This window comes from Anarrhichthys ocellatus, unplaced genomic scaffold (genome assembly GCF_004355925.1).
Source record: "Anarrhichthys ocellatus isolate YVR2014 unplaced genomic scaffold, GSC_Weel_1.0 scaffold5, whole genome shotgun sequence".
Taxonomy (NCBI): Eukaryota; Metazoa; Chordata; class Actinopteri; order Perciformes; family Anarhichadidae; genus Anarrhichthys; species Anarrhichthys ocellatus.
In genome coordinates, this window is record NW_022280035.1 from 13,871,258 (window position 1) to 13,893,119 (window position 21,862).

General features: G+C 40.4%; 1 protein-coding gene across 3 annotated transcripts in view; it reads left to right on the forward strand.

The window, feature by feature from the left end:
* Positions 1 to 3,571: 3,571 nt before the first annotated feature.
* Positions 3,572 to 21,862, forward strand: part of LOC116381875 (TOX high mobility group box family member 2-like) — a 72,838-nt gene continuing 54,547 nt past the window's right edge. For 2 of the 3 annotated variants that reach the window (XM_031844349.1, XM_031844351.1), the window contains exon 1: positions 3,574 to 4,234. In XM_031844349.1, the coding sequence (XP_031700209.1) occupies positions 4,130 to 4,234 (105 nt within the window). In that variant the 5' untranslated portion in view covers positions 3,574 to 4,129. Of the gene's footprint in view, positions 4,235 to 21,862 lie in introns of all 3 variants that reach the window. The other variant, XM_031844350.1, reaches the window with a different exon arrangement.

Genomic DNA, 21,862 nt, shown 5'->3' on the forward strand with positions numbered 1-21,862 from the left:
GTTAATATAGCCAACAACTGCATATGCTGTACATCTTTTTTACTGTTTTTGTATTTCAGATCACATCATAAAAGTAAGTATATCTGCGATCACAAATATAATTAATCGATGCAAAATGCTTCTGATAAGAAAAACTGTTTTTTTTCTTCAAACAAGGTGTTCACTGACTCGAAATCTTCTGAAATATATTCTTTTGGGATATCTTCATCACATGTGCGTCATTGGAAGAAGCTAAAAAACACATTGCATGTCTGTAAAACTTCCATTTTCACCCATAGAACTTTCCACTTAAATATTATGCCATTTCCTTCTTTATTGTAGCACCATGTGAGGAGGTTGATGAAGACGTCTCAAGGTTAGAAAAGGTATTGAAGCTGTATTGAGCCACTCTCCAAATCTGGACTTTGTTGAGTCTCCATCACTGGAAAATGTAGATAAACTAAAAGTGAAATTACTTTTTGTGGAGTCAGCTAATAGTCAATGAGTGAGGGTTGAAATGGTCAAGAAAAACACAGAACGCCTGCTTGGACTACTTCACTGTTTCTCCCTTTCATTGTTTTCCTTGTCATGGTCCCTGTCCGCTGAGCTGCTACCATTCATTTCTGGTCTGTATATTATTTATTTATTTTATTATAAGAGGACCTTTGTCACTTGCCAGGCCATCAGATTTTTTTCCTGAAATTAAAAATAACTGACTTACTTGTGCAGATCAGAAGCTGTTAGTTTGCTTTTCTTGTATTTTATGTAATACCTCAGAAAAGAAACATTGAAGGACAACCTTCATTTTCAATGGTGCAGAGGTGCAACTAAAATCAATTTGAAAGAAGAATACATACAAAGAAAGAAAAGCAATGATAGTTGAGATCAAGAAGATAGTAATTCAACCTTGAAATTGTCTCAGCCGTATTAATGAGGTCAGCTTAAATTGTTTCTAGTTGTCCTTTAGAGGCTTTTAAAATATAGCAATCCAATGCAGGCCACTTTGTGTTTGAGTGGTTTGCCAAATTGAACAGCAATTATTTCTATACAATTATAAATACTGTGTGTGTATGCCTATATGTATGTATATACATATACATATACACACAGTACTGTATGTACATATACACACACAGACAGAAAGAGACTTGAATGGCAATTATTGAATTGATTGTGAGAGCAAATCTCTGATGTGATTTTTTTGTCTTTGTGAAAGCCTTACAGTACATACTGTATGCAAAGAGGCTTCCAGTACAGCCACACACTCAAACTTCGAGCTACATTGTACAGTAATTACTTTTTTGGAACTGCTTTAATGAGGCATAAATTGGGACCAATGATGTTTAAAAAAGGCTGCGATACTTTCAAAATAGTTTGAAGGGAATGCAATCGATGCGTCCACCCACTGCTCAAAGCAACAGGACTCTAAAGGGAGACTGTGCTTAATTCTCAGAAAGAAAGATGTAACTGCTCAGTGGAAAAGATGGACACAATTAAAAATAAAGTTAAACAATGATACAGATAGAGGTTTTCCTTTTGCTTTTACCCTAAGACCATGGCTTTAGTTGGTCAAAGATCACAGTAATGTTCAAGTAAATACAGTCAGTTAGAAACCTGAGGTGATGTATAACAAAAACTGTATTTTTCTAAAGAATGTACACAGCCACCATGGATGCTACAGTTGTAGCTGCTCATACCATCTTTGCACAGTTTGCTCTGTCGTATGAAATGATCCTCATGTGGGTGCAAAAGAATCAACGTGACTCCACAAAGTTCTTAATTGTACATCATTTGATGACATCACAAACTGTAGGCTTGCTTTACGGTTCTCTATTGTAACTTTGGGAAAGATCTGTTCAGCATTCACTTTTTTTATGTTTGATTTAGCTCTCCAAGGTCACAGAGGTATCACGTGCAGACTCTGTTGTGAGATGATTTTCGGTTGAAATTAGCACAACCCTCAGCATTTCTTTTGTTCTCCCACACTTTCCTCAAATCAGTCATCGTTTCTGCAGAACGAACCGAAAGCCAAATTATCTCATCTACCTTTCATCTTCCAAATTTTTTCATCTGCATCACATTTTATTTGAGATTAAAGTAGAGCTGTGTCTTTGAGCAGCACTAATTGCCATAGAGCTTCAGTAATTAAAGGACAATAAAGCCTTAGTAGTAATTAGTTTCTCTTGTTTGGTTGCTAGCCCATCAATTGTGCCTCAATAATACTGATCATTAGCATGCGCCTGGGCAGTGAGGGATGCTGGGAAAGGAGCCCTGCACACACAGCACTCCACATTCCATTCCCATGAAGCCATGGCACCGGGCCATGTGGTTAACCCTCCGCGTGCTGGGCCTGGGACAGTGGCAGGCTGTGCCTAACAGCGAAAGGACCCCGCTGTAAAATATAGAGGTTGCACTGTAACATAATAGACCTGCTGAAATAATGACCAGCTTTTTACATTTCTGAAGGGGGAACATAAGAGCTGCAGCAGTGGGCAGATGCTGCTGTCACAGTTTGTGTAAAAACAATTGTACCCTTGTTGGTGTTACATTCTCCTCTATTCACATCCAGGTTCAGCTAATGAAAGCCTGTCTGCATTACTGTTTAGGACTGATAAAGAGGATGTATTATCACCAGTTTAATGCGGATGCATCCTAAAAACAGATCAACTTAGGTAACAGAAGGGCATCAGGAGGATAAAGCATATATTTCTGTGCAGGCAGGGTGTATGGATTGTGCTGTAAACTGTGGCATAGTAATAACGCCAGGCAGCAGAAAATGTGCTCTGTTCTGTACTTTGCCTTGACATGATTGAAAGACAATGGTCCCATGGATAGGCCATTTCAACATCAAATGTGCATGCACATCACAGGGCAAGGGTGTGCTATCCATCACATTCAGTGAGCTGTCAGAAGCAGCACTCACATACCCAGCTTCTCACCATGCACATTTGCAACTGTAGGGCAATACAAGATTAAACTCCTTTGTACATATTCCGTCTTGGAAAACTATATTCCGCACACATTTTAAGAGTCATCAGTGTTAGCTGCTCTGCATTGTTGTGTGAGGTTGATATTAAGGCTTTAATTTGACATTTTTGTGTATTTTGTGCTCTTCTTTTTGTATCAAAATAACACAAAAAACTTCAAATGCAAGCACAACGGGAGACAAATGTACTTTTCAGAAATCTGAACTAACCTAGCACTGGTCAAACTCTGTAAAAGCCTGGACTAAGAGTGAAATATTTGGCAGTGTCCTTTTGCTTGACCCTATTTATAGGCATTCGAGTCAAATGAGAGGCCAAGTGAATTTTGCTCACTGCCTTAGGCTATAGGCTGTGATAGGTTTTGTATAATAAGGTGATGTCGATATTCAGGTTGTTGTCCTGCAAATGAAAAATAGAAATACATAAAAACATGGTTGAACTACAGAGAGACTCTGTGCAATCTCCTTCCATCCGCCCTGGCACAATAACACAGCCTTTATGAAGCACTGATGGAGGCAGAGTGCGCTTTATAATGCACAGCCGTGCACGCTACTACATTTCCAGCTAATCAGAAGCGCGCAGTTGCAGAAAGGAGAGCGGTTGCCAAGGCAGCCACCAATCTCCCCTCCCCCTTCTCCCTCCGTTCCTCTTTCCCGTTTATTATCGGCAGAGGTCGCATGGCAGAGGGAAGTCCGACCACTTCTGTACTGGAACCAATGCAAGAATATGCACCTCCATAACAAAGCCTGCATGGAGTCCTGAGAACAGTGGGGAAACAGAGGCTGCGCATTTATGGGCTGCTGAAAAAGAGATCTAAACAGAGAGGACCAAAGTTGGAGGTTTTGCTTTTATTTGTTGTGGAACAACGGGATAGTTTGGCCAACACGTGTGTATCCATGAAATTTGTGCTCTCCGTTTTGAGCGAGTGAGTGTTTCGCATCCCGGTGCGAGGCTCCGAGGAGGACTGCGCATCACCAGAGTTGGTGCCGAAGTTCGGTGCGCGAACGGATGTGAGGGAAGAGTGTACCCAGTGAAACTCCCCCACTTCTTTTTTTTTCTTCTTTTTTTTTGGTCTCTCCTGCTTCGGCGTTTGTGTGTTTGCTGAGACGATAGTGAGCCAAAGACGCTGAAAGTGATTTCATGCCTTCAGTCTCGCACAACCTGAGATGGACGTGAGATTTTATCCTGCTCCCCCGGCAAATGTGGGTTCATGCTCCCTACCGACTGATCCAAGTTGTCTGAGCTCGTTGGACTATTACCACTCGAACAAGGTAAATAACAAGCTGTGTTGTCTCGTGCGTTGAAATGCCTCACATCTCACCTGTCTCTTTACGTGAGCCAATAACAGCTTGCAACATTTACGCAATGCAAACGCATGCTTTTGGACGCTTTGCTTTTCTTTTAATCCACGGGCGCTCACTTGCCCCAAACACACAGCTATCCAAAAACATGTCAAGTGTCAGCAAATAAAGTGGCCCGAGCTCCTAGATGGACTGGTTTTAATTTAGTCTGGAACGGGACGCAGCATTTGTCTTCACTGTTACTTTAGACTGGAACCTGCAATCATTCTGTTTTGCTGTTGAAAGACAATGTGTGGTTCAACTTTTCTTTTTCCTCTAACCACCATAGTTATTATGTTATTTCCCCGGTGAGATTGTGCAGTAGTGATTTCGCACAAAGCTGGCATTAAGTGTCCCACCCGATGTGGAATACCAGAGGCTGTATAGAATCCATACTGCCCCACTCTGCTCTCTGCTCCAACATTATCTTCCCTCTCAATGATTTCTTATAGTTTACATGCTTTTCCGCTGGGAGTTCAACGATTAAATGGATGTGTGCCAGTAATGTACTGTTAATTACTTTGTAAAGAGAAACCACAGAGTCCGGCTGGTATACATGTATCACTCTTTTCTCACTCAGTTTGGACACCCTGCATCATTAGACGTGTGACCTGCACTGACTCCATTGCAAGTGCGCAGGTGGCATTTAAAACGACATTATGAATATTTTGTAGTTTGACATTTTACTAGAAATAAACCAAATCATCGTCCCATTGCAAACAACAAACCAGAGCTTAGTAATCCTGTTATAAATAACCAAAGGATTGGGCAACACTAGAAATCTCTAGATGTATTGCCATAAGAGATCAAAAACACCACAAAGTAAGATAAGCTCACAGCAAAAGTCGTGTTGAGTTCCACAAACACAATATATACCCTGTGGAAACACTAGGAAAACTATTTTAAACTGTTAAATTAAGAGACTTACAGCTTCTTCAAGTGTTTGCAACATCTCAGCCATCTGCAATAACTGAATTGGACTTTGGTGCCGTCACTTACCGTGGTTGGTAATATTGCAAATCAAAAGGCTCTGGATGTCGACCTGCTGCTGATTTGGAGTTCTTTGGCTTGCTTTCTCAGATAACGATAGCTTTCAGGTATGACAATGAAGGGGAATGATGCACAGTTGGGGATGTTCGTCTTTTTCTGTGTGGGCAATGGAAAGTGTCTGTAACCGAACGGAACATTCCAGTTATCAACTGAAAAGATCATCTCCCAATTGAGAGCTTAATAAAATGGTGCAACAATAATCTCTGCTCATGGTTTTGTTCAAGTGCGAAAGACGGAAACAAAAGCAATCGGGACACAGTTTTATTTAGTGACTCTCATCCGATCACAGATGGAATAAAGTCTGTATGAAACATTCACTGATGAGGCAGGTTTACACCCGTGACAAACAAATAGACTCATATAACTGTCTCCTCTGCACAGGCTATCTTTTTTCTTTTTTTTTTTTTAGGTCAAATGAATAAGGATCATCCTCCATGCGGATAATCTGAAGAATATGCTGATATACACACACACACTGCATGAATCCTGGAAACAAAGCCAGTAGAAATGAAACGATATAAAGTGCTTTCACAAAGGGAGAAAGTGACACCAACTACTGTCACTGATACAAAAGTGTGGCGCCCCTCAAAATTACAAGTGTTCTTTTTAATTATTGAAATCCCTCCACTCCCTTTCCTTGAGGGAGTGGGCACTCTTTCCACAAGGGGAGGTATAATTTGCTATCATCACACGTGTAACACTAACTACCTTCACTAGCAATGCAAATGAGGCCCGGGAGCAGAAGGGGGTCACTTGGTGTCCTGTTAACACGGTGCACAGGGTCAAGTTCCTCTTCTCAAACGCTTGTCTCAACTGGCTGTGGCACCATAGAGACATCTGATTTGTTATGTAGGTTCTGTATCTACGGATCAGATCTGCCCCGCTGCTAATCATCTCCGACAGCCATGGTTGGTCACATTCTGCTCAGGTCTCTTTCTGAAGCAGCATGGAGGCAAAAGGCTTATCACAGCATTCGGGTCAAATGTTTTTATGGGCTTATACTTTGCATATTCAAACGGATATTTTAGTTTGTAACTTAATTTGTTGTTCAGTTTATTGCCTTCTATAGTTTATCTTGAGAACATTCTTTTGGGATAATATTATTTGAAAAGATAAGAAGAACCTATTGTTGAGATGGTTGCAATTTGGCATTTAGCACTGTTATTCCTTTCCGGCTGATTCAGCATCCCTGTTTGAAATGCAGAGCCTGTGAAAATGTCTCTCCTTTTATTGCTGTGAAATTAACAGTGTTAATCTGACTTACACACATGCTTAATTGGATGAAATGAGCATGTGCTGGTATTTTAGCTCTTTATAGTCTGTTTATTTGCAAGCCTATTTTGTGTCTACTCTGCACCAACACAAGCCTAGTTTGAGTAATTATCAAGTTTATGTGACTTCCAGAGAACACGTGTACTGCTCATGCTTTCAGCCATGTGTCACACTGCTCGTTTGGAGCAGAGACTTATTTAATTCCTATTAGTTTATGTGCATGCATGCTCCTGGATGTACTATTTCTTTAACCAAATTCAATGTGCTGATAATTACTGTGATCACCGATCACTGTGTGGATCATTTCCGTTACTTTGGCACTGTTGTCACATTTTGCAAGGAGGAAATGTGAACCGTTTCCCAGCCAAAATGTGTCATCGACTGGTCCTTAATAAACATGAATCATTCTGCTGGCCAAACTAATTTGTACTAAGACTGTAATCACTGGGAAGTTCAGCACTGTAACAAAAATAAAAAGGTGAAGAATGCAAAGAAAGAAATGCATAAAATGAGCAGAGAAGGTACTTCAAGGGTAAGATGATTCAGAAAGATCCATAAATAACCCTGAAGATTTCTACTTCAATACTTTCAATACTCATTTCATTTCACTGTGAGTTACGTGTCTTTTATTACTGTGCTGCTCTCCCACAGCCGAGGAAATATGACAGAGAATAATACCATTATAACCGTTCTGTGCTCTGATTGTGCCATGTTTTAATGGTGTCTGCTGCCTTACACTGCTGCATGATACACATATTACTCATATATACCGTGCAAATACTATACAAATTCATACTTTATCATGTTGTAGACATCACCCAAAGTATAAAGATGCATTTTGTCATACACAACATGTACGGCTGTAATTGTTGTTTGTCTGACACTTTTAGTTTGCTCTGTGAGATGGGAACACAGTGTCTGCTCCTTTATTTGAATACCTTAATCAAACAGTGCTGACTGCTGCTGAGGTGAGGTGCTGCATACAGTATGGCAATAGCATAGAGTGCAAAGAGAGTAGGCCCTGTGTTTGAACACCCAGGCCCCACCCAGCTCATATATCCTCCCAACAACTGATATCTGCTGAGATAAGACATGACTGAAGAGCTGGCTTTGTTAGTTGGTGGTCTCCTCTGCCTCTGATAAGATGGGGTACGATGTACTTCATTTGAATGCCTTATCTCAGTTTTATTTTTTATTACAGGACTGCCTTGGTGTACTGTATGATTACTTTATATTAACATATTCAGTCGGTTGCCATCAACTGATCATCGTCAAGTGAAATAAGCTCTTGAATAAACACAGACATTTGTTGTTAGTGTTGGCTAAATGTAAGCGGTATTTTTAGTCCCTTGAGTACTTACACATGGCTGACAAATTAACCAGTCGGCGTAATGCTGACTATACCTAATGTTCATGTTGAGTTGTGCTGTCGCTATTAGCTAATGACAAACTCTGTGGTTTGTGACAGAGAGAGAGAAAGGGAGAATCAGAGGATGAGTGAGAGTCAAATGGGTTGAAGTAATCAGTGGCCCAGTATGGGGACAGTGTGTGTGTGTGTGTGTGTGTGTGTGTGTGTGTGTATGTATGTATCTGTGCGTGTGTGTGTCTGTGCAGTCTAACTCGGGACCATTCAAGCGTTTTGCTGACTACAGAATCACAATCACAATTGCTTTCATAGCCCAGTGCAGAGGAAGGCCATGCATACCACATTAAGGGCCTGTGACACACAGCGAGCAGGGGCAGAGCAAAAACAGCCACTAAATCATATTCTCCCTGCCCCAACACACGGAGGACATTTTTAATAGGGATTCCGACCATTTGAAATCATTTCAATAAAACTGGAATTGGCTCTGACATTGGCAGAGTCACATAGCCTGCATATGGCACAGAGATTTCTTGCAATATATATGTGCGTATATATATACATATGTGTGATGTATATTTAACCTAGGTGAATCTGTGTAAAAAGTAATTTTCCCAACCAAAAGGTGTCTACATCTGTTTTTTGTGACTTTTTTCGGGGGATTTTTTGTTCTGATAGATACAAACAGACATGATTATTGATGTAAGGCAACAGGCCACAAGATGCTGTAACACCACACACAGGACCATGAATCACTTTTTCACCATTTAAATTCTCTGTGTCTTGTTGTTTGGCCGTTAAATGCAGCATTTGTGTTTGATGTAGGATATGACAGTTTCAGTATCAATGTTTGTGTATGTGGAGGGCTACCCATGTGCTAATTATTGGCCCTGGCAGTGCTAAGCTACTTCCTCGTTGGTGGGTACCAGTGCGTCCCCCTCGGCGTCTGTTACCATAATTAAGACCAGCAGCCCCACTGCAGTGTGCTTGTATTAGTCAGCCCGAGCCTTCCCATGGGGCAGTGCGATGGCATTCTCATTCTTACTGCAGAAGAAGAAAGAAAAAGAAACAGCACCAGCACCTGCTCCAGAGTGGGCCCCTGGGTGTTTAGTTTAATGTTGATTATGTTTGTTAATGGCTGTAAACACTCAGAAGGAAAGACACACGTGACAACATGGTGAAATTGATGTGCAAACAATGCAGCATATCTGTCTATATGTCTGTCTAGTGGTTTAAACTAAATTGCGCTGACAAGATTATTGGAGCTTTGAGCTGTCCCATCATGGTTTTTTTTAACATGAGACCTCAAAGTAACCCCCAATTTTAGTTTTTCTATAAGCAGTAGAAAACAAAGGAAACCCCTTCCAGAGCACGATAGGGAAAGCTATAATATACAATATACCGCAGATATTGTGCATCTAAGCTCGTACAGAGCCCAGTTTCAGTGCTAAAGGTAAACACATGTAGACAAATAGGAAGGAGTGTACTATACGAGTGCCATGTGTATGTACATTGTATGTATGTTTAAGAGCTGAGATGATAAGTCGATTCATTAGTCACTAGACAGAAAATGTTTCTCTGTTATGTATAATTGTAATTTTGTATCTTTGAGTTTTGACTGTTAGTTTAAAAAAAAAAAGCAATTTAAAGTATTGGAACTTGGACTCTAGGACGTGTCATCACATCATTTTATTGACTACCAAATCATCAACAGATTAATCTCAAATAAAATAATCAATAATCACAGCTTTAGTATATAAATACAGCATGCCTGCTTCAGGCCTACTTTATGTACTTGATGTATGTATGAATGTACATATGTACGGTGTGTATGTATGCACTGTGCTGTATATGCACTGTATGTAAGTATTCATGCATAGAAGGGGCTGGAAGCTGGACAAACATTCCCAGTTGTCCCAGCTTCCTGAGGTATGTCCTGTGCAAACAACATGGCCCATGGTATAAACTCCTTGCCAGGGATTTAAGGCTCTTTCCCTCCCTTGTTTTCACTGAATACCCTTTACAAATATTATCGGCCTGAGGTCAGTGCCATGTTTGTACTGCGGCCTGATGGGACGGAGCCCACATGAAACTTCAATTAATGGTCCAAGCCCAGACTAACACATAAACAGTACATATAAAGTAGAATGATCAGAAAGCCCCCAGAGTACAAAGCATGAATATAAAGTATTTTTGTGTGCCTGTAGATGAATCTAATTATTTTGGGAGATTTTTTTTTTTTAGGGTCGCCATTTGTTAGCAGATCTTTGACTTCTCTCCTGAGCACTGGTGTCTGTCATTAATTCACTGACATGCATTCATTTGGATTGTGAGAGGTTTCCACTTGAGAAAGACAGGGTTGATGAATCCATATGCACCTGAATATGCTCTCTTTCCTCTTTCCCCAGCTGTGACTGTCTCCACTTGTCCCTTGTCTGTCAGGAGCATGTGTTTATTATGTGTGACATATTTAGCAGGCAGATATAATTGCCTGTGCAAGGCTGTAATCGTCTGCGTCCAATTCAGTCAGCAGAGACTGCGGGAGCCCACAGAGCCACCGAGGTAATCAAACTGTGGCTCATTCTTCCTCTTTGAGAGCTAATGATGAGCTTCATGATCATTCACAATGGGCAGAGAGAGAGAAGTGTGACAGAAAGTACAGTGGTAATACCATGGTTTTAGGTCTTGCAATGCTATTATCTATGGTTTAAGAATCGCCCAGAGAAAAAAAAAAGAGTCGCGTATGCTGCGGAGTTATGGAAAGAGAAGTAAAATAGAGATAGATGTTGCTAAAGAAAAAAAGAGGTATAGAGGTTAGAGGAGACTTGTGGGTTGAGAAAAAGAAGGGAAAGCGAGAGAACTAGGCCTTCTCTTTGTGTTGTCGACCTATTTAGTCTCAAGCTGGCCACGAGCCATGACAATGAGTGATGTCGCTAAGAAAAACAAACGGAGGGAAGAAAAGTAGGATTTTGGAAATTATGACATACGGTTAATGGTGTTGTGCTGTCGAGGACTCCGTCTCTCTCTCTCAACTAGGCTTCAAAAACCTCATAGCAGCTCGGAAGGGTTGTTAACACACAGGAAAGGAAAACTTGAGCGGATCTTTATATAGAATTGTTAATAACACGGTAGACAGTAGTGAAAAACCATAGCCTAAAGCAGCACTTACTGGCACAACCCACGTGAACCAAGCAAGTATATGCGTATGTGTGTGTGTGTGTGTGTGTGTGTGCACGTGCACGGTTTTGGTGTGTGTTGCTGGCACCTTAACAGTGGTGGAAGAAGTTTTCAGATCTTTTACTTCAGTAACAGTAACAGTTCCACACTGTAGAGATACAGGTGCAAGTCATAAAGTAGCAGTGTGTGTGTGTGTGTGTGTGTGTGTGTGTGTGTGTCACGTCTGTATGCACCCAGTATAGAATCAGATCAGAGTGTACTGTATGTGAAAGCAGAAGACGGCATGCTCTTGACTTTTTTAATCAGAGGGGTGACTTAAAGGGTAATTTCACCCAAATTACAAAAACAAACTTTCTTACACTTGTATGGTTTTATTTACCACGGTGTTCAAGAAATCCATCTCTGAGATTTCTGCTGCCAGAAGAATCCAATTGAGATGTATTGAAAAATTACCATTAAAAAATGATTACACTGCAACATGTCTTTCCAGAAAGTTTCCCCATGCCACCTTTTATATAATCCATAGAACACAAAAATTAAAAAAAAATGTTGACAATGACAATTTGTTAAAACCCAAGGGGACGTTTTCAGGTCATGCGTTTGTTTAACCAGCAGTCCAAACCACAATGATACTCTGTTTACTATCAGAGAAAAGCAACAAATCTGTACCTGTTGCTGTTAATCTGCAACAACGGGTACAGATAGGTCAGTTACTTAGCAAAGGCATTGGGAATGTCATAACTAGGAACAAATGTTTGCAGCAGCCGGGCAGGGAAAGGGAGTGAAAACTGAGAGATGGTCATGTTTTATTAAGCCTGATAATGCAGCCTAATCTGTGGCTCGGGTTACACAGTGCTTTGTGGGTAATTAGAGATCATGTCGTATGCCTGGCCTGCTGAAAATTTGCACTCCGCCCTAATCCCCGCCTATCCGCCTTTCACCCGCCACCTCCCTTCTTCTCTCTCTTCATTCTCTCCCTCACTCACAAAAAAACCCAGCATGCTTCCAAATGAGCTGGCTTCCTGTCAGGGAAGCGGACAGATAAACAAACATGGCAGCCATACTTCAGGTAGCTAGTCTTCAGAAAAGTTTATACCTCGCTGTAAGATACGTGGAAATGTCCTTATATGCTCAGAATTCAATAAGAGGAAGTTGACAGTGGAGCACTTTGTGGTTTGCATTGTGGAACTTGTTAGATGAATGACTAATGCCTCCTGGCAAGTGCCCCAGGTTTACTATTACCAAAACAATGGCACTTGATACAGAGCACCGTAGCCTTGGTTTTCACACAGACAGGAGCTCAGGCTGCTGTTTTCTTTTGAATCCTAAATGCTGACTGCCCATTCATGCAACGTCCCCCGAACACAGAGACACACACAAAGGAAATTCTCAACTGACACGGTGACTTGTTGAAAAAAAAAAAAAAAGAAACAACAACAGCTTCTTTCATAGCTCACTGTCCCCAATTTTTCCATTCTTAAGAACTGAGAAATGTTTCCCTTTCTAAGGATCTAGATTCGGCTTTCAGCAAGTGTAAAACAGTCCACCTGTTTACATACACACACTTAGTTAATTACTCGGATTATGACAGCAACTCCAGATTTTCTCTCTGTCTCTCTCTCTCTCTCTCTCTCTCTCTCTCTCTCTCTCTCTATATATATATATATATATATATATATATATATATATATATAATGTTTGTGTAAATATCAGGGGTGTAAAATAATACAGTACAGTTTTAGAGCAAAAGCACCAGCTGCCTCCCACCATAAACTCAAGAAACTGTACTGGTTTGAAGACTGGATGAAAAGCAGGTTTAGATTCTAACTCATTGAGTTGAACACAGTGTTTCCCCTACTATCTTTCTCACGCCTGGTGGTTTTAGCAAAAAATCCCCTGTACAAAAAATAGAACACATGAAAGAAATTATAAAACCAACCAAATAGAAGCCGTATGCATATATCTCCTGTGCATCGTGCCACTCATAAAATCTTATCCTACAGTATGCGCCACTTGAGTTATTGAAGAAAGTGTATTATGGAACGATTTGATTCCTATGCTAAGAGTACACATGATAACAGTATTATCATAGACACAAGCCACACATAATAAACAGTATTCATGTAAATGTGTGGCACTGAACTCATGTACCTCATCAACCTCTTCAGAGCCACGAGAGGTCTTATGAGTTATCATTATTCAGACAAAGAGGAGATAAAGGCATAGTGCGTCATAGGGACGTATAACAAGCTTTCAAACAGCTTATACACCATCAGGCATTACATTTGCATAAAAATGTAGCAAAATGCAAAACTGAGCAATATTCAAAGCATTCAAGTAGCGTGATGATTATCAGCAGAACTAGAAGCTTTTAAGAGTTGAGGCAGCTAATGGCTGTCAGTGGCTCTTTGTCTCAGTGGTTTTGTTTTTTGTGATTATGAGCAGGTTAGGAAGCAGCGACAAAAAACTAAGCAAGAGAACAACAGGGAAGTTGTTCAGCTGCTTGTGTCAGTTTGAAGTCAGGGTCATTTTGACACATACGTGTATCGTTTCCTGTTTAATTGGCTGCAATGGTTGCCAATCACTGTAAAATCATTTTATTACCATACATATGCTTCATTTTATTTTGTGTCGTCAAGGTCAACAGATTTTTAAAAACCTGTGTTACGGACCCGGACGATACAAGTTGAAGGTGCTTACATTTTTTAGCATCTGGATACCCCTCCTGTATTGCTGCTGATATTGCAATAATCATCATCTAATTGCACAGTGCTGTCATTAGGTGGTGAAGTGTGTGAATAGCGATATCGCAGGAAATATCACAAAAATCCCAAGTTGCCCAATTAGAGCTGCACAAGTTTCAAACAAATTTTGAACCCTGCACTCACACACAGCGTCATATACACTCACTTTTACACCTCTGAATCCCCCACTATCCAAACACACATACACACACACACACACACACTTCCCATATAGCTTCAAGGCATTTCATTTCCTCTCCTCCTATGACAACAGCACAATATAATGGGACATGGTGTCACGTGACAAGTACATGGAGCAATCAAATCGCTCTCTCTCTCTCTCCGGCTTGAAGGGCAGAACGGTCAGTCGTTACATAAACTAGAGTTTGTTCAATTACGGAAAAAAATGTGCTTTTCGTCCTTGTCATAAGCAGAGTGATGAAGCAGATAAAAAACAAATTAGTTATCTGTGTTCCTTAAGGATTTTGATCAAATACCTTGCTTTCTGTGCTCACTCTGTCCATGGAACTAAGTTGTAGTGATGCTGAGATACTTCATTCGGGGGTTGTCACTGAATGGGGCTGCACTGATACATAGAGTGCTATAGAGTTGTAATATATAGAGTAATATTAGTGACAAACCAAGACTAAAAGAGTGAAGTACCAAACAGTTTCCCAAACAAGGAAACAAGTGCTCTCAGCAACAGTTGAACATTAGCCTCTCTCATCCCGTTTCCTTTGGTAGAAATGATCACAGATCAGCAGTTTTGGACTAACATGTTGCGTAAGAGCTGCATGATTATAGCCAACATGATTATTAAAAATATTTTGATCAATATTATTTATTGCAAATAATTTATTGATTCGTGGGACAACATATTTTTACTGCACTTTTACGTTTAAATAGACAGAGCACTGCTTTCCCTTCATGTTGTGCCACATTCCTGCTAATGTGCAAATCTTTGCATCAAAAAGAGACCGGTCCTTGTTTCCAGTGCATTTCCTCGAGGCAAATTGAAATTGTACCTAAACTTTTGACTCAGAAATATATACAACAGAGCACTGCTTTCACTTCCGTGTTGTGCTAGGCTACACTCACGCTTATTAACAAGTCTTTGCATCAAAATAAGACTTAAAATAGCTTCTTCTTCACCTGAATTCAGTGCATCGGGCAAATGCAGAATGCGCATACAGCGGCATCATGACCGCTCCCCAAAAGTGAAGCCAAACCATCTTGATTGTCCCCTGGTGGCTGGCTGACACCCATTGTTAAGGATTCAAGGATAATTTGTCACTATGCAACACAAGGTTGAACAACGAAACGCAGTTCCAGCCCATTTACTACCCAAGAAAACATGACACAACACAAAACAAAAACAGTGATGTCGTACATCTTTTGTATCGGCATCAGGAGGAATGTAAACATCATATCAACTTTGACTATGTTTGTGCACCAAGCATCATCGATGCGAACACAAAGTCCGCCTCCTCTCATCCCATTGGAGTCCTCCGTCAAGTCCAGCTTGATCCGGGATGTCAGGATGGAGCCAGGTCTGTCAATATGTCACCAGAACAGTCACCGACCTCCCATTGTTGGGTTAGCCTGAAGTCTTATTTCATCCATCTTATTTTCCTGTGACCAGACATCAGACAGCCAGGAGTAGGCTGAGTAGCCGAGTGGAATATTAGGTCCTAGCTGGGTTAGCTTAGCTTCAATTTCAGCTCTCGGGTAGTCAGTGGCGTTTTGGTCTGGCTGGTTGGCAGAAGTCGTGGGTGGTGAGGTCTTCTGTACTTTATCCAATACACATGCTTCCCTCTCTGGTATTGGCGACTGTATCTCATACTGTCATATGAGACACGCGCTCCAGTAAGAAACACAAAAAGACATCAAATTAAAACAAAATTGTAGCAAAGTTCATGGGAGCTACCAGCGGCTGCATCTACATGCGCCACTGTTGGTGTGTCTGACCGTCACTCCAGTTATTCACAGTTTGTTGCAGCACAGAACCGTCACACAGTTTTCAGATGAGCCTGTAATTAAGTCATCTCGGAGCCTTGAGAGTGCGACTATAGTGCACTGAGCTGAGACCAATCTGCAACTAATTGTCCCAAGTTTTAATTTCTAATGGAATAAGGGCCGGAGGGAATGCAGCTTAATGAGATGCAGTTACTGTGTGTGTGTGTGTGTGTGTGTGTGTGTGTGTGTGTGTGTGTGTGTGTGTGTGTGTGTGTGTGTGCTCCTTTATCTGTTTACTGTAACTGCTGGCCCTGGTGAATAGAGAAACAAGAGTGAGTAAAACAAGATGTTCCGATTTGACGTTGTTACCTCGATTCTGTTTATTCTACAAAGCACTCAGGATGTCTCTGTCTTTCCAAACTGTAAATTTACACGTAATAAATGGTAAATGTTCCTTAAAATAAGTAACAGTAGAGGTAGGATATGCCTTTTAGCGATACCTATGTCCTTTTATACAAACTGGGGAGCACCTTCTCTTAATAACTGTGCGACATTGGAGACCCTTCCAAAAGTGAGAAGTGCTTTTGCCCTTGGCACTCAAGTTATTGCTCAGACAGCATGGTTGTAGACTGGAAGTGGAAAGGTTGTTTACATAGCCTTGGGAGTGTTTGTGTCATGATTTAGATTCCAGGCATTTCAACATCCAAATAAATCAGTTTAGACTTCTGAGGACAAGTAAACCTCCAAAAGAAGAGGTGGGCCAGCTGTGTTTAAAATCTGTTAGGTAGTTTTATCTCTAAAGCTCGAGCTATTTTGTTTCCAGTTATTATAGGCAAAGGAAGTGGGATCAAAGTTCACACAGCATATGTGCTTTAGTGTATTTGCAATAGGGATGTTTACCTTTGATTTACGGTGAAATATTGCTTTTGCCATGCTGTTCCAAGTGCATTCTGAGTATTATTGCTCTCCATTAGGACTGTGGTTTTAATGACACAATCAGCTTGTCCAATGACATGTTACACAAGCAACAACTGTGGCAGCAAAAAGATTTTAGAAAACAACAACGACCCTGAAGACACATGACTACATGAGTCTTTCAAACACTTTGGTGACTTTACTGTAATTTTTCTACCTTATCGCTTTTGAGTGGAGTTTGCAACTGACTCAAGGCCCTTCCTCTTATTGTTTCAGTATGTCAGAGCATTGTTTGAATGAGGTCACCCATTACCGATCTGGCCTGGGGCCAGCTTGACTTCAGCTGATTTAATTGAATCTACGACATGAGTCAAATTCAAACAAGCAGAGACTGCTTTGCCATGACAGCCTCATTACTCCACATTAAGAACTCATTTCACAATGCATTGTGACTTTGGGCTTGACAAATGGTGAAAAGGGATGAAATCAAATAAGTGAGTACATTTTGGAAGGCTACTCTTGAAATGCTCCGACTGAAAACACTCCAAGTAAGGTACATTATGTTAAAGGGGAGCCAAAAAATAGTCTTTCTGCTATTTTGTATAAGTTAATGTGAATGCCTTCTGGGTTAGAGTGTTCCCATGTTTGCTGTCTGCAGTAATGGAATGACATTTAATGCCATTTTCCCTTTTAAATGGGATTTTTGTCAAAGCGTGATGAATCCGACCTGCCTTGTCGCTCAAGCCACAGACAGTGCTGAGAGCGGAGAAAATATGCCAATGAAACCTTTCACTGCAGACTTTACTGTTAGCTGTAATAATGACGCCTTTATCACATCTACGGCACAACAAACAAGGAAGGCTTTCTTGTGCCAGACCACAAGAAGTGATATCAGGCATTATAATGTCTGATATTATGTATGTAACGCATACTCGACATTCATTGCATCCCAGCTGTGTGTGCTAGCTGAATTTCAGCATTTCGTCAGCTCCGACCTCGACTAAATTTCTCAATTAAGCACGCATTCTTTGAGAGCCACTGGCAACTCGGCCAGAGCTTTCGGGAGTAAAAAGGAACATACAGCAGGGCTCAACGTGCCAGGGCCTACCTCCACAATAGGGAAGGAAATGTTGAGACCGCGAGGGCTGCGGAGTGGAGATATGGCAGTGTTTGCTTAGGGCTAGGTATCGGGCACAAAAACAAACATGGCCGCCCTTAATGAGCCTGTTTGCCTGCCAAAGGTAAAGACAGCTGTTGTCTCTCGCCACAATGGAGCAGGCTGCAGAGCCACGGAGCACAGAGGAGCACTCTGCGTCTCCATAGTAACGCTCACCTTGTGTGTACTCAAGGGGGAACTTATTAAGTCCTCTTTACAGATAATTACTGAGTAAAATGTAAATCGTGAGGCCATACAGCACTTTCATAAGGTCTGACTGTGGAAAAAAGAGAAAAACGTTTAAGTATTAAGTAAGTCTTGTCTTTAGAGCGCTAAACATGATGTTTGAGGGGCCAGGCTTACTTTTTTTGCATCTGTCTCTTAGCACAGGAGATAAATCTCTTCAAAATCTCTTCTGGTAAATAAAAACCGGCTTCTCAAAAGGACCCTGATGCACAGGAATATCGGCAGAGTGGGGTGTAGTGAAACCTGAAAAAGCACTTTTCTCCTGTATGAGAAAATGAATACATCTGAGCTGTGCCTGTCCGACTGAATCAGCACTGACAGCTTGCTGCACTCCGAGGCTAATTTTAGAGTAAAAACATGAGTGAGATGACTGCACAAGCATTTTGTTGAGAGGAGAGCAGCCAGTAAGAAGCTGCAAACATTAAAGGGCCAACCGTCAATTGCATCAGGGTGGCTTCTGTTGAAACAAAGCCCTCTGCAGCCCCCACCGCTTTCCTGCCATTGTTTACAGTACATTTTGAGCTTTTAAATGGATGACATTTTTTTCCATTATTATATTGGCTTTGTTCTGACAAAAGGACTGAGAATGTCACAGATATAGTTAATATTGTATGGATGAGTATGCTGTTGACTGGAGGATAGACAATAACTGAGAAACACCTCACTTGATTATAAAAAGAAAAGACGTACGAAGACATTTACGCTTAATGAAAGAAGCGTGTTTGTTGTTCAGTCCAGCCCGACGGATGAATTTGAGTGTGAAAAAAGTGAGACATTTTGGATCATACAGATTGCTTTTACTCTATTTCTTCAGTGTTTGATTGGTTAAGATTGACTTTACCACTTATGTGTCTTAACTTTGATACCAAAACAATGAAAGACTGGAAATCAGGCTCTTGAATTTGGAATTAACCGTTCCACATAATGTATGCAAGTCTTAGATTATGTTTGAAGAAGATCATGAGAATCTTACTCAAACAAAAAGAAGCTTGTGGGATTTATTCTTTTTTTTAATCAAATTTTTGACAGCATTCACTTTACACTTTTTTTATTATCTTGTGAGGGAAAGCGTTAACATAACAATTTCATTGTGGTTTTCAGATTACTGTCACTGTGGTGCTATAAAAGCTCAGTGCACATTTCCTGTTTTACTATTTAAAAGAAATGACACATAACTTAACCGCTACAGTGCTGTGACTGGGTTCAAAATGCCCCATACCACATATTAGACAACAAAGTTATTCGCAAATGGTGATTGGCGATATGACTGGTTGGCATTATCCGTCCTACATCTTTGCATCACTGTAACGCCACATCTTGCATTTGACTGCTCCTCTTTGTTATTGCTGCTGAGGCAGCAATCTGGGGGTACAATTGGTTGTTTTTCCTGCTGTGCAAGGAAGCAGTGGGATGTTTTTACCTTCTTTGTCACACTACATGATAATAGAATTAATTAAATCATGACAATAGACAGTCCAGGAATAGATGTGTAAAATTGAGTTTTATGTATACAAACATTTCTGTGGCAGAGATGATGTTCGGTTTATTTAAACCTCATTGGGTGGAGCTGAGGAATCCCTCAGACCAGCTGAAGTAATGAAGCTTGTTGTTAACTGCAAAAGTTAAATCTTAGCTGTAGCTGCGAGCTTATCTAACTGCCTGCTGAGCTTGTAAAGTCAAAAGTCATGTTGATCTATTTATTTTAATGGTAGACTTGCTTTATTTGATAAATTAAGATGTCCTACTTTGTTGTTCAGTTTTATGAGTTACATACAGTTACAACAGTAGCTTGATTGCACTTAAACATTGAGATTTAACTACTTGAACATGCTACAAAGAAATGCCAGTATGACTAAACCTAAAACCATTTCCAGTTAATCAACCATTATGACAAATGGTCATTTTTGCAGTTAATTTTTCTGCTGTGCAAGTTTTTACGTCTGCTATTTTCACCCACAACATCATCAACTTTTTTGCCAGAGACATTTGGCTGCATGTCTCCCAGGCTGTAATCTGTCACCACTTCCCCTATTTGTTTGCAGCAGTGTCTTTCAATTAAACAGCAGGGTCAGTTTCTTCAGAGATTTTGTTTTCAAGTGACTCCCCAGAGAGGGAGCAGAGGAAATGGCTGAACACATCAGACACATTCGTCTTCTCTGCTTAGTTACCTTGCAGGGGGAAGATGGTGATACCCATTTCCTCCGTCTAATGTGTTTGCTTTACACCCTATACCCAGTGTCAACATGCAGCTTCTTGACAGTCATTTTTCATTTGGAGCAAATCGCTAGACTGAGTAAGCCAGGGCATTGCACTGTTTTTGCTTTTTTTACCATTTTTTCATCAGTTGGTTGTTGTTATAAATGTGGCAAACTTCTATAATGGTTAAGGTTAAAAGTGCACTAGTCAGAGATTATTACTTAATAGCTTTGGCTGGTTGTTGATAAAGAATAAAAAGCCAATTATCATAATAGGATATGTGACATAATGACATAATTAAATGAGTGTGACAGACACACAATAGGCCTGCTCTGTCATCGCCTTAGCCCAGCTCGCTTATTAGAATTAATCTGGTCTAATTAAAAATGCAAATGGCTCAAAGTAATCGACGGAGTTTACATGTTTTTTTTACAACATTTAGCTGATTTAATTACATGGAAAATGAAATGGTGGGATGTGCGATTAAATTATTATATTTTTTTTTTTGGTGTTCACCTTCCTGTCAGTTGCCTCAGAGAGATGAATATTCTCTCATGCCAGGAAGAGAAGGTAATGAGATTAGTGCTCTCCTTCTCTCTGTTTCTCTCTCCATCTCTGCCTTTCAGAGGCTGATGGTTTGGTTCATCGAACCAAAAAGAGCTGTTTTATTGTTATCGCTGAAAACATTTTATCTGTATTGCGTGGGCTGAGAGCTTCACAAAATTGAAAGAGTTTCCTCCTACAATGTATGATTTTAAAAGACCACTATATGATTTATAGCAGGAAAGAAAAAACATACTGTGATTCATCCTGGTGTTGTTTTTCATACTCAAACAGCCATGTACAGGGAGGATCAGAGGTCTTAACAGACAGCTTTAATTATCTAAAGTGTAATGACATGCTGCTGTATAGCCTGCAGCAAATCCTCAATGTACACCACATGGGTTGACATTTTTGTTGACAACTGCAGAAAGGTGTTTCTCCCTTGACAGAAATCTTGTCACATTAAAAAGTACCGAATATTTGTCTGTAAATTTCTGCAAAATTAAATAAACAAAACATGCTAAAATGTGTATGTGCTAGATGATGCAAGTTTAAGATTAAAATACAAAACAAATGTCTCTTAAATCAGTCATCTCCTTTTCTCCAGCCATTCAGTACAGCACACACAATGACCTGTTTGAGTGAGCCCAGCCAGTTCCTGTTTTCAGCCTTCAAAGGTTTCAGACTATATTCAGACTGTGTGCATCTTGTACTGCAAGCTAACAGTGCAGATTGATAGTTTTGCTTACTTGAAACATGCTTGTTTTTTTTGCACCTTTCAGCCGTGGTCGTAAAATCTTGCTGGCATGCGGTGGACATCCTGTGGGGGAGGAAATCGATTTTGCTTGGTTTGTTTGTTCTAGAGGCGACATGCATTGTTTAGTTTGCATTTTTTTTTTTTTTTTTTCTTTTTTTTTTTTACATTTCTGACTTGTCTTTTT